Source organism: Chlorocebus sabaeus, chromosome 16 (assembly GCF_047675955.1).
Source record: "Chlorocebus sabaeus isolate Y175 chromosome 16, mChlSab1.0.hap1, whole genome shotgun sequence".
Classification (NCBI taxonomy): Eukaryota; Metazoa; Chordata; class Mammalia; order Primates; family Cercopithecidae; genus Chlorocebus; species Chlorocebus sabaeus.
In genome coordinates, this window is record NC_132919.1 from 65,376,985 (window position 1) to 65,389,960 (window position 12,976).

The 12,976-nt window shown below is 55.1% G+C and overlaps 1 protein-coding gene across 1 annotated transcript; it reads right to left on the reverse strand.

Moving 5' to 3' along the window:
* Positions 1-8,714: 8,714 nt before the first annotated feature.
* SPPL2C (signal peptide peptidase like 2C) lies at positions 8,715-10,770 on the reverse strand. Its single transcript, XM_008012249.3, is given in 2 exon segments — positions 8,715-8,918; positions 8,920-10,770. Coding segments are annotated over 2 exon segments (2,055 nt in total).
* Between the last annotated feature and the right edge of the window lie 2,206 nt (positions 10,771-12,976).

Consider the following 12,976-nt stretch of genomic DNA (forward strand, 5'->3'; position numbering starts at 1 on the left):
ATCCTCTCACGGCTCTGTGGGCCAGAAGTCTGGAATCAGGATCATTGGGCCGAAATCAAGGGGTCATCAGGGCTGGGCTCCCTCCAAAAGTTCTAGGGGGAAATTCATTCCTTACCCCTTCCAACTCATAGTGGCTGCCAGCAGTCCTTGGCTTGTGGCCACATCACTCCAATCTGCCTCCATCACCACATTGCCTTCTCCTCTTCCATGTGTAAAATCCTGCTCTCTCCTCTGTCTCTATTTATTTATTTATTTATTTATTTATTTATTTATTTATTTACTGATTGATTGAGACAGAGTATCGCTCTGTTGCCCAGGCTGGAGTGCAGTGGCACAATCTCGGCTCGCTGCAACCTCCACCTCCAGAGTTCAAGCAATTCTCCTGCCTCAGCCTCCCAAGTAGCTGGGATTACAGGCATCCACCACCATGCTCAGTTAATTTTTGTATTTTTAGTAAAGACAGGGTTTCACTATGTTGTCCAGGCTGGTCTCAAACTCCTGACCTCAGGTTATCCACCTGCCTTGGCTTCCCAAAGTCTGGGATTACAGGCATAAGCCACCGCACCCTGCCCTCTCTCTGTCTTTCTCTCTCTCTTTTTCTTTTTTTTTAATTGAGACGGAGTCTCACTCTGTCACCTGGGCCGGAGTGCAGTGATGCGATCTCCCCTCACTGCAACCTCCACCTCTGGGATTCAAGCGATTGTCTCCTGCCTCAGCCTCCCGAGTAGCTGGGATTACAGACATGCGCCACCATGCCTGGCTAATTTTTGTTTTTAGTAGAGACAAGTTTTCACTGTGTTGGCCATTTTGGTCTCAAACTCCTGACCTCAAGTGATCTGCCTGCCTCGGGCTCCCAAAGTGCTGGAATTACAGGCGTAAGCCACTGTACCCGGCTTCTCCTCTGTCTCTCTCTCTCCCCCTCTCTCTCATAAGGGCCCATGTGTTTGCATTTAGGGCCCACTAGGATGATAGAGGATTATCTCCCCATATCAGGATCCTTTGCTTAGTCACATCCGCAAAGTCCTTTCTCCTTTGCTCCCTTTCATGGAAGGTAATGATCACAAGTTCCAGATTTTTTTGGGGGGACATTATTCAATGTGTCACAACTGGCTTTAAGGATTAAGCAAGGTAGTTGGAGACCAGACCCCCTTGGCTCATGCTCTGGGGCTGCCCCAGGGGATGACCAGAAAGAGAACCTGGGCTGTGATGGATGAGGGTTCTCAGTTGTGGCCCCTCCTGCCTGAGTTCACTACAGCGTCTGGGTCAAGTCGGGAACTGCAGGCAGGGCCAAGCCTGGGTCCAGGCTGGGCAAGGGACTGAGGGTTTTGCTCAGAGAAGTTCTTTTCTCTCTGCACCCAGGGGTCTCCTGCATTAAGAAGACCCAGTACGTGGGGGAATTTGGGGGCTGCATGAAGCAGCCTCTGAAAGGCAAACCAGAAAGCGTCTCCTGTTTACAAAGTGTTTCTGCGTTAGTTTCCAGGTTCTTGGTTGCCTTGGGCTTGTTACTGGGTCTGCTGTGTGACCTTGGGAAGGCTGCTTTCCCTCTCTGTCCTCAGTTCTGGACGGTCACTGGAGGCTTTGCCAACACCATTATTCAGACCTCATTGCCATCCCCCAAACCCCACCAATCTTTGCTGCCATTCAAGTCTTTGAGAGCCTGGGGAATACTACTTAAAGGCATTTCTTAGAACAAGGTCTCAGGTCAGGCTCAGTGGCTCACGCCTGTAATCCCAACATGTTGGGAGGCCAAGGCGGGAAGATTGTTTGAGCCTAGGAGACCAGCTTGGGCAACATGGCAAAACCTGATCTCTACAAAAAATACACAAAGATTAGCTGGGTGTGGTGGCACATGCCTGTAGTTCCAGCTACTGGGGAGGCTGAGGTGGGAGGATCACCTGAGCCTGGGAGGTTGAGGCTGCAGTGGGCTGTGATCATGCCACTGCACACCAGCCTTGGCAACAGAGCAAGACCCTGTCTCAAAAAACAAACAAACAAACCAAACCAAACCAAACCAAAAACAAAACCCCAAAACATCTCAGATTTTAGCAGCCCAAGGTTCTCCCAGGAGCAGCCCCAGCCATCTGCTTCCCTTCCAGGCCCCGTTCCAGAGGTGTCTCTGAGAATGCTTCCTGTTACCCTCCCCAGGCCCAGGAGGGAGGTGTTAAACCTGGATCTGACTTCCAGACCTGGAAGGGCTCTAGACAAGGTTCCAGCAGCTGCAAGTTGGGTCTGCAGAAGAGCGACCCCAAAGATAAAACTAAGTATCTGAAAAGTAAAGCAGTGGTGGGCAGGGTTTTGTTTACAAACACAGCGAACAGTGATGGCATCCATGTCCAGAACCTATTCTGTGTGTGTGGATGGGGAGGCAGGGTGCCTGCTGACCCGCAGGGACAAGGACTGGGTCTGGACCTGGGGGTGGGGGTGGGGAGGATATAGGGAGTCTCCCCCTCCCTGGTACAAATAGTCCAGGAACTGAGGGGCCTGAGGACACTTATTCATGGTGGTCTGATTCTATGGGGTGGGGTAAGTGTCAGGGCATGGACCATCTTCAGGTATTAAGGACATTCAGTGATGCTGTTTTGGCCTATTTCATTCCATAAAATATCAAAATACCCTCCTCCAGGGCACCTCACCCTTCTGACAACACAGATTCTAAAGTGTTAGTTAACCTTGAGCCCAATAGGGGCTTCAGAACTCTGCTGATTGCTAGTTTATTATACATATTTTAAGTATCATTCTTGGTTATTCCCAAATTCCGTGTGCCCCGCTTGCTCTTATCTTCCTGACCAGCAGGTGGCAGCACAGGAGCATTCAAGATTCAGGGTTGCAGGAAAAAAGGCGCAAAACGGTGGTTCAGTTAAACTGCAGAGACCCCTCTTCCTGGCTCTGCGATGGTGCCCTGCTTACCACCAGGCACCCACCCACACACCACATCCCAGCGAGCGTGGGCAGGGGAGACCAAGGGAAGAGGATGACTCCACCTCTGGGAGCTCATTTGGGGAAGACGGCATTTGGGGGTATGTCGAGTGCTGTCCCGGAAACTTTTTCCCCAAACCTGGGTCATGTGTAATGAGATAATGCATTTATCTGCCCTGCTGTAAGTGCTTAGCCAGTGTGAGCTGTTCATACACATACTTCACTTCATTTAATCCTTACAACAAACCATTAGGTGAGTCTTAGCAGTCCATTTTACAGATGAGAAAATTGAGGCTCCAAAGGTTGGCTTCTGTTGTCCAGCATCACATGACAAGAGAAAGCAATGTGGGGCTTTGAACCCAGGTCTCAAAGTCCAGCTGTGTTCTCCTTCTAACTGGCAAGCGGATAGATGCTGAATCACAAACCTTTATCAAACAACACACACAGATACTTCTCAAGGAGAATGTGGGGCTATACCTTCCAAGGGGACACAGGGCACAGGAGTGGGTAGGCCCAGAGTTTTCCTGGGGGAGGTGTGATTTCAGAGGAACATGGATCAGAGACCAGGGTGTGTGGAGGGAGGGGATGTTGAGGACGAGAGCTGGTCCCAGCTGCTGGGCTGGGAGGCAGGAGACCAGACTTGCATTTCATTTTTACTGTCCCATTGCTGTGTGACCTTGGGCAAGTCCTGGCCCTCTCTAGGCTTTCCTTTCCTCATCTGTGGATGAGAGCATCTCATAGGTCCTTGCTGGTCCCCACCATCCCAGAAATCCAGAAGCTGCAGTACTAAACCCTCTCACGAACAAAAGAGAACCAAGCTCATGCCTCATGAAGCCGGTGCTGGGATTAACCAAGGCCACGGACAGAAATGTCAGTTGGCCTGCGTAAAACAGCTCAGCCCTGAGGCTGGGCCACCTGGGGTCCTGGGGGCAGCCTCGAGGAGGCTATTCCTGCCCTGGTCCCACCTGATGGTTCACCTATTACAGGTGAGGCTGTCCAGGAAGCAGATGCTATGGTGGTTAGCAGTGGAGTCAGGAGGAAGCAGCTTGCAGCATGGGGAGCCAGCGGCCTGGGACGCAGGCCTGTGCTGCCTCTGCCAGCCCATGGGATCAGAGCAAAGACCACTCTGGGTGGAGATGGCCAGGGCCTGGGCCCCTGTCTTGCTCGGCCTCTAGTCGGCCCTTTGTGCCCCCTCCCCTGAAGAGTGTGAGTGAGCCGGGGTAGAAAGCTGAGGTGCCCTCAGGAGGCTGTCCTCGAACCACACTCTTCAGAGCAGCTGGGCAGTGAGTTCTGTCTCGAAGGGGGACCTGTCCCATCAGGAAAGGGGTAGGCCTGTGTGGGGCCTTGACCACCCTGTCCTTCAGGGTGGGAAATCCAGGAAACAGCACCCCCACTCCCGTAGGCCCAGGAAAGGCCTGGTGGGGAAAGGCTGGATCTGTAGGGAACCACACGCAGCAGGTCAGAGCCCAGGGGTGTGTGTGTGTGTGTGTGTGCACGTGCTGGGTGTGCACAGGTGTGCACAAGGGCATGTGCACGTGTTCAGTACAGGTGCATGTGTGTGGATGTGCACATGGGTGTATGTGTGTGCAGGTATGGGGTGTGTAGGTGTGTGAAGTGTGCAGCATGGATGTGTGCCCATGTGTATGTGAATGGATGCATATGTGTGTGCATGCGTGCGTGCATACGCACACGTGCAGTATCCTGTGTCCCTCTGGCCTTCAGGCAGGGGCTTCCAGCTTTGGGCACCTCTGGCAGGTGGCAGCGTGGTCTAGCTGCCTGGAGTCGGCCCTGTCCTCTGGGAAGGGAACTGGCAGAGTAAGAGGAGTCTTCTGGGCAGGAGCAGGGGCATTGGGCCATCAGAAGGCACAGCAGCAGCAGCAGGCAAGATCTAGGAGACTTGACTCTGTGCCAGGCACTGGGCTCAGCTCCTCACCCATATGGCTTATTACTTACCGCAACCCCTGGGGCAGGCAGTGTTATTATGCCCACTTTATGGCAAGGAGACTTTTGCATCCTCAAAGTCACACAGTTAGTAAGGGGGACATTCATCCAGCCAGTGCATTCATACAACAGATGTTTTATTGAATACCTACTACGTGCCGGGTCCAATGCGTGATGAACAAAACAGGACGAAGTCTGCCTCAGAGGACATGCTAGAGATGGGGATCAGGGGTTGAGAAGCGTGGCGGTAAGTGAAGTTTGTTGGTTGGTAAAGTTGCTTCAGTTTTTCCTGCCCCAGACCAGGATTGGCCAGGGGAGCAAGGTAGAGCTTGAGTCTCTGGGTGTGGTGAGGTGGGCCCAGGGCTCAGGGAGCGGAGCCTGCAGGGCCCCCAGCTGAATGTATGTGTCAAGATTGGAGGCAGGACCTACCTTGGGCCCCCGGCACCTTGAAGCTTTGGTCTCCCTCTTCCCCACCTCCTCCTGGCCCTGCCAAGACAAGAGGCTGAAGCCAGACTCTAAAGGTGTCAGCCTGGGGTGGGGGTGGGGTCCCTCAAAATGGCAGATGCCTGTTCCCACCTCAAACCTGTCAACTCAGAATCTGTGGGGCCGGGAATCCAGATTTTTGGCAGGTACTGCAGTGATTCTGACCTGCAGCCGTGCTTGGGTAGCTCTTTCTAAATCCTCAAGCTGCCTCTAGACCCAGAGTCCTTGCCCAGCTCCATCTGTGAAATGGGCAGTCGCTGCCGAGTGTTCTTGGGAGGAAGAAGAAAGGTCCTGCCCATCACCTGCCTCCAGCCCCATCCCCACACTCCTTTCCTGGGCAGGGAGGAAGAGCTTAGAGGATGTAGGGGTGTGTGGGGGTGTCACATAGTTTTTCCAGTTCACACGTAGAAGGCAGCTGTCCCTGTGTCTTAGCTTGGGCTCCCTGGGAATGAGCTTCAGGAGCATGCTGGGTGGGAGGTGCTGGGTGGGAGGTGCTGGGCAGTGGTCTCAGGGGAGATGCCTGACAGGGAGTGAGGGCTGCAGGAGGGTAAGGATGAAGCCGGGCCTCAGGGCCAGTCGGCTGTGGCCCCAGTGAGCCCTCGGGAACTCTGGAGCCGGGGTGTCCTTCATAGAGGTCCCTGACATTGGTCAGTCCTGGCTGTGGCCACACTGGGGAACCAGCATGGGGAGGGGGTGGTGAAACTTGGGTGACCAGGATGACTTCCCAGTGAGAAGAAGAGCTGAGAGCTACCTGGGCACCGTGATGCCACTGCACCCTGGGCTGCTGTCCACCCCAGGCCTGGCCCTGGGACCCTGTGAGCACCTCAGTTCTGCTGCCCAAGCACCGTGCAGCAAGCTGGGGGTTGGGGAAGAGGGGTGGAGGCAGCAGATCCAGGCCCTGTAGGCCCTCACCTCCCCATCAGGTCTGGATGCTGGGAAGGGGGAGGCCTCCTGACCCAGACCCTCCCTGAATCCCCTCTCCTTGGAGGCAGGCATTGGCCTCTGTGCAGGCCTGTGGAGCTCCAGGCCTGCATCCTCAGAGCCCTCAGACTGCGGATTTCTGGGAAAGACAAGTTTCTTCACCCTGACCTCCTGCTTTGGGGGATGTGGGGGCTGGGGGGCCAGGAGGCCTCGGCTCTGTCCAGCCCTTCCCCTCAGGCCTGGCAGAGGGTGCAGCTGCCCTCGGCAGGCCCTGTGACGCAGGCCAGCAGCAGGGAGGCTGCCCAGGCTGGGGCTGAGCCAGGGCCTGCGGAGGGCCCTCTGTCCAGGCCAGATGGCCTCTGCTCCAGTGGGAGGGGCTGCCAACACCTCCGCAGTGGCCTGGCCAGGTTCTCCAAGCTTCCCTTGTCCAGCGGGGCCTTCAGCTGCTGTGTACCGAGGGGCTGCACTTCCTCCCTGGCATGTGGGGCTTTGAGATGCCCACCACCTGCACTGCCTCTCTGGGCCTCTCTCCCTACTCCAGAGCCCACCCAGGCCCACCAAGTCTCACATCAACACGGACCAAGGCCCTTCAGGAAGCCTGTGAGGTGGCCTGGGCAGCGGGGCCTTCCCTCATAGCATCGCCTCCTCTGCAGTTCAGGCTGACCAACTCCTCATTCATTCATTCATCCATCCATTCATTCCTTCAGCAAATAAAGCAAGCACCTGTAACACTTCCGGACCTGTTCTGAGCCCTGAAACTACACAGATGAACAAGATGGCCAAGGCCCCTGGCTTCCAAAGCTGACCCTCTACTGGGGGAGACTGGAAAACTAAGAAACACGGTGCCTGGTTGTGTGATTGAGATAGGGTTGCTTTAGGAAAGGCTGCAAAGAGGAAGAGCCAGCCAGGCCAAGTTCGTGGGGCGTGGTAAGGAAGGGGCAGAAAGATAGTTCCAAGTAGAGGAAAAAGCACGGGGGGTGTGGTGGGTCTGGCGTGCGCTTGTGGCAGTAGGGGTTTGGAGGGGTGGAAGAGGGCTGTTGGGCTGGAACCCCAAGGCCTTGTAGGAACTGGGTTTGATTCTGCAAGGCTTTCACTAGGAGAGCAACACAAACATAGCTCACGTGCAGGGGGCTCTTTGGACAGGCAGGGCATTGTGCCAATCAGCTGACATAGGCCAACTCATTCAAACTTCCCCAAAACCAGATGGTAGGTCCTATTATCCCATTTCACAGACAAGAAAACTGAGGCACTGAACAGATAAGTCATTTGCTCAGTGAGATACTCCGTGTCAGTGGTAGGGCTGGGATTTGTGATAGGCAGCCTGGCTGTAGAGCCCTAACCACTGAACCACACTGCCTCTTGGGATACACTTTCCTTCCCTCCAAAAATGCCTCCTCCAGGAAGCCTTCTCATCCCAGAGTTTGTCTGCTCTGATTAAGCAACACATCAACACCCTACCTGGCCTAAAAGCCTGTAGAGTCCTTAGGAGGTCATCTTGTCCATGCCCCTGCCTCCAGATAGACATGGTATTATAAGTCTCATTTTGCAGATGAGACTACAGAGACCAAAAGAGGCTTAAACATTACCTAGAGTCAGTGAGGGAGGCCATGGTCTCCTGAATTCTTCCACCCTGGCCCCAACTTCTCCGACCCCTCCTGCCCTCTTTGAGACAATTCTAAGGTTGTTTCTTGTCTGCCCACCCCTCCCCCAGCTAGACAGAGGCCTTCCCCGTGCCCACCACATGGCGGTGCACACCGTAGGGGCATACTCGATGTCTGAAGATGGAATGGGTGGTGCACACAGGAACGTGCCGGACTTGGTGCTGCTGCCTGGGAGTCTTGAGCAGAGACGTTTTGCAGAACGGATGCGAGCTGAGGAGGAAAGGATGCTTGGGAGTTTTCCAGTGAGTCGGGGAGCCAGGCTGGAGTGTTTCTGTCTGGAGAGGGAAGTGCATCCCAGCTGGAGGGAACAGCATATGCAGAGAGAGCGGGTGAGGAGGACAAGGAGTTCCGTCTGACCTAAGCATGGAGAGAAGATGGGCAATGAGCCTAGGGTGGGTGTCAGGGATGGCATGGGGGGCTGTGTGCCAGGCTAAGAAGCTGCCACTCTGGATTGGGAAGGGATTGGGCAGGCAGGTAGAGGGGAGTAGCTGCCCAGTGAGCCCTGGATGCAAATCCCGACCTTGCTGCTTGAACTTGTGCAAGTCATAGGCCCTCTTGGAGCCTCAGTTTTCCCCCTTCATTATTTGGGGGTGGTGCTCATTCCTAAGGACCCTCTGAGCCCTGTACACACTTATTCTGTGGTTGCTGCTCTCTTGCACTCCCAACAAACAGAGAGGCTCCTTGGGTAGATATGAAATCTCTTTAATGCCCTGATTTATTGTTGCCATGCATGGCTTTGCTCTGCAATGTTCCATCAGCCCTTTGAGAGGCGTGTGTCTCAGGGCCTCCAGTTCACAAGGGAGCCTGGGTCGACATGCTCTTTCTTACTTTCAAACCCTTCCTCTTGTGGAGTCCCGCCCAGGGCAGGCCAGTGTCGTGGGCCTGGGCCTGGGCATGGACGTGGCCCAGCTCTGAGGGCGGGGGCATCAGGGGCATGAGTGGGATCAGCATGGCCATTGGCATCAGTGGCATCAGCTCCTCCGAGGCCCCAGGGGGGGATGAAGGGCAGCTCATTAGGATCCAGGTGGGCATCACTCCAGCCCTTGGAGCTATCACTGCGGTCCTCTGGATTGGTGGCTTCATTCTCAGACATAGTGACAATCTCAGTGGTGTCTTCTCCAGGGTTGCTGTCTAAGTCCCCTGCTCCTCGGTTGGTGCCTCTCTCAAGTGTGCTGGCTGTGTGGGCATCTGCTGCACCCTCCTGCTTCTGCCTAGAGCCAGCTGAAGGGGCACAGCAGAGCCCAAGCATCTTAGCTCTGCCCTGGCCGGTCCAGAAGAGGCTGAGCTCTTGGCGGCAGGCGGCCACAGCCAGGCTGGTGAGCAGGGTGCTGGACACTAGGTAGAGCAAGGCAGGTTGGCCCATCTGCATGAGGACCATGGCCATGAACGTGACCAGCAGGCCCACGGCATAGGCCACGGTGCAGGCCACGAAGTAGACCAGATGGGAGTGGACTTGCACATCAAAGCGGCAACAGTAAGCAACCAGGAAGCCGGGGACCACGATGTCACCGAAGCCAAGGATGGAGAAGGGCTGGCTGCACAGGGTCAAGGCAGAGACTCTTAGCCGGGGCACTTTGAGCACCATGGGCAGCTTCTCGTGGCTTGAAGACTCTGCAGGCCCTGAGGCGACCTGCGCCATGATGCTCTCACCAGTTTTGGTGAAGAAGGGGGTGACGAAGACAAAGAAGACGTCAAAGGCCAGCAGGGCCAGCAGGAAGGAGGAGCAGTTCTTAAGAGTGGGCAGCCGCACGCGGTGCAGGACGAACAGGCAGTAGGAAATGCCCAGTGCGTCCTGCAGGAGCCATGCCCAGCGGTCCTCGTTGCGGTAGACCACCCAGAAGATGATCACGGTTGCGCACAAGCTCGCCAGCAGCAGCAGGGGCAGCGGCAGAGAGGCCCAGAGGCCGTGTGGAGGGTTCTGGTATTGCCACAGGGGCAGGCGGCGCACCAGGGGTGACAGGCAGCTGTAGAGGCCAATGCCAGCACCCAGGCCAAAGATCCCGATGGTGACATAGACAAAGTGGTCGTAGAAGAAATAGAGCAGCAACATGAGTGAGCAGGACACGGTGACCACCATGCCCGTCATGGCCGGTGTGAAGTCCACTGGGATGTCCTCATTATCTTCCTTCTGGGCTCCCTCAGCTGCTGCTGCTTCCCACAGCTGATGGTGACCACCAGGCCCCCCTCCTCTCCGGGCACGGCGCCGCTGTAGCCGGTTGGCTTCGGTCAGGCCGGCCCAGTAGCCACCTGCGGCCACCGTGCTCACAGCCAGGATGAAGATGACCAGCATGTTGTAGTCGATGATGGGCTCAGGGGGCGCATACATGGCCACACGGACGATGGCCTCCCCATGAGTGTGGCTGAGGATGTCCAGCATGTCAGTGTAGTGGAGCATAGCCACAGGGATGGTGAGGTCTGCCAGGGGCTGGCGGGGATCCTGGGGCACCAGGGTGGTGTCTGAGCACTGTTGGTCACTGACCCGGCCCACGATGAGCAGCCCGTGGGCACCTTGGCCCTGAGCCAGCCAGCCTTTCATGTGGAAACTGCAGTTACCCGTCATGACCATGGCGGTGGTCTGGCGGAGGGGCTGCTGGCTGGGGGAGCTGAGCTGGGCCTGGTGGGGGGAATCCTCGCCTGGGCACCAGGGTGCCTTGGTGCCATCATACAGGGGAAGGAGTGGGGCGTGGTGCAGGTCCCGGGGGAGGGTGACGTAGTCGGAGCTGAACAGGATACAGTAGTCCTTGCTCCAATTCTCTGACACCACGTGGGCCACACCGTACTCTCCCCGGGCCATGGTGCTGATGATCAGGAGGAAGCCCACGGGGAGGAGGAAGCCCAGGCACGCCATCCTCAGCTCCTACTGCAGCATCCCCAGGGGGCAGCCCAATCCCCCTCCTGGGGCGGGCGTGGCCCTTTGTCACAGAGCAGTCTGGACACCTGTCCTGGAAACCAGGGCCACACCTACTTAGTCATAAAGCTGTGTGATCCCCAGCCGAGGGCGCTGCTGTGGGGCACAGGGTCCCTCTAGAATGATGTCCCCCAACCCTGGGAGACCAGGGGAGAGGTCATCTGGACCCTGCTCTCTGCGCAGACCCTAGTGGGATTAGACCAGGTACTTTGAAATAAAAGGTGTGAGGATGGGGTCTGCAGGCCAGATAGGATTCTGAACCAACTTTTCTCCTTGCCCATGGGGAACCCAGCCCAATGTCACTCCTCTCTAGGCCGTTTCTTTAGCTGTAAAGAAATAAGGACGTTGAGCCAGAGAGTTTCTAAGGTCCCTTGGAGCTCTGAGCTCAGTAACATTGAGCACTTTTACTGAGGGCTTACTAGGTGCCAGGTACCCTAGCTGTATCTATTGCACAGCTGCAAGGAGGTGTCATTATAACTGCTCAGCCTGAGGCTGTCCCTCAAAATCGGTCCCCATTTCTACCAGGTGCATGACCAGATTTCATCTCCAACTCCACTTGCAGTTGGGAACAGACAGGTGACTAAGAGAAACTGAGCAAAAATGATGTGAACTCTTTACATCAGGGGCTTAGGCTGACAGACTGTGGGGCTCCTGGATTACCCTCTCTTTCCCTTTTTCAGGAGTCAGAACAACGACAGGCCTGTGATGTGTCTGTCTGTGACAAGGAGGACAATGTCCTAAGGAATGGAGAGTAAGAAAGTGAAGGGAGCCAGGTCCCTGGATGTCCATGTGAAACAGTAGCCCAGGATGTGCTCTGTGGACTGCTACAAGAAAGAGAGAGACTTGATCTTCCTTAAGGCACTGATTTATCATGGGTCTGTTTGTTGTAGCCACTTAACGTTACCTTAATACACCCACTTCATGGATAAGTAAAACAGAGGCTTGGAGAAGCTCACATTGACACAGCAAAGAAGGCTAGGACTCTTGTGCTGGTTAAATGGACCTTGATGTCTCCCAAATGTTTTCATGCTGGATGCTGAGCCACTCTGCTGGCTGCAACTCTGAGGCCGGGCAGACTTCCCGCTTGAAAGAGAACTTGAACACTGGTGAGAGGTGAATTTGAAGTCAGGAGCCCCAGGTTTTGGCTCTGCAGGTTTGCACCCAGCTCCATAGTGTGTGCTCTCACAGGTCACCCAGGACCTCCTGTCCAGGCTTCTTCAGGCCACCCATGATGGAGTGGAGTTGAGGAATGAGGTTTTCAAAGCAGTTAGCGTGTGGGAGAGTAACCCTGGGGCCTCCAGAACCAGAAGGGAGGGATTTAGGGGCTGGAGCTTGGCAGTCCAGGTTCCATTGTCCTCATGTTCTCCCCACTGGCCTGGCCTGTCACTCCAGCCTCTGCATAGGTTGTCACATGGCATTCTCCCTGTGTCTCTGTGTCTCTTCTCTTCTTTATAAGGACATAGTCATAATGGATTAGGGCCCACCCTAATGACACCATCTTAACTTGATTATGTCTGCAAACACCCTACTTCCAAATAAGGTCACATCGACAGGTACTGGGGTTTAGGACTTCAACATGCCTTTTTGGGGGCACAATTATGGACAGCCCCACAACACACATGTAATTTTAACCTCTAAGGAGTCAGCATGCTTTATTTATTTATTTATTGAGACAGGGTCTTGCTGTGTTGCTTAGGCTGGAGTGCAGTGGCATGATCTCAGCTCACTTCAACCTCCACCTCCTGGTTTCAAGCATTTCTCTCCCCTCAGCCTCCCGAGTAGCTGGGATTACAGGCGTGCGCCATCGTGCCTGGCTAATTTTTGTATTTTTAGTACAGATGGTGTCTCACCATTTTGCCCAGGCTGGTCTTGAATTCCTGGCCTTAAGTGAATCGCCCACCTCGGCCTCCTGAGGTGCTGGGATTATAGGCATGAGCCACTGTGCCTGGCCAATCACTGATCTTTCTCAAGGAGTCTCCTTCTTCTTCTTTTTCTTTTTTTTTTTCTGAGACGGAGTCTCACTGTCCCCTAGGCAGCCTGGAGTACAGTGGCACAATCTTGGCTCGCTGCAACCTCCACCTCCCAAGTTCAAGCGATTCTCCTGCCTCAGCCTCCAAAGTAGCTGAGATTATAGGTGCCCGCCACC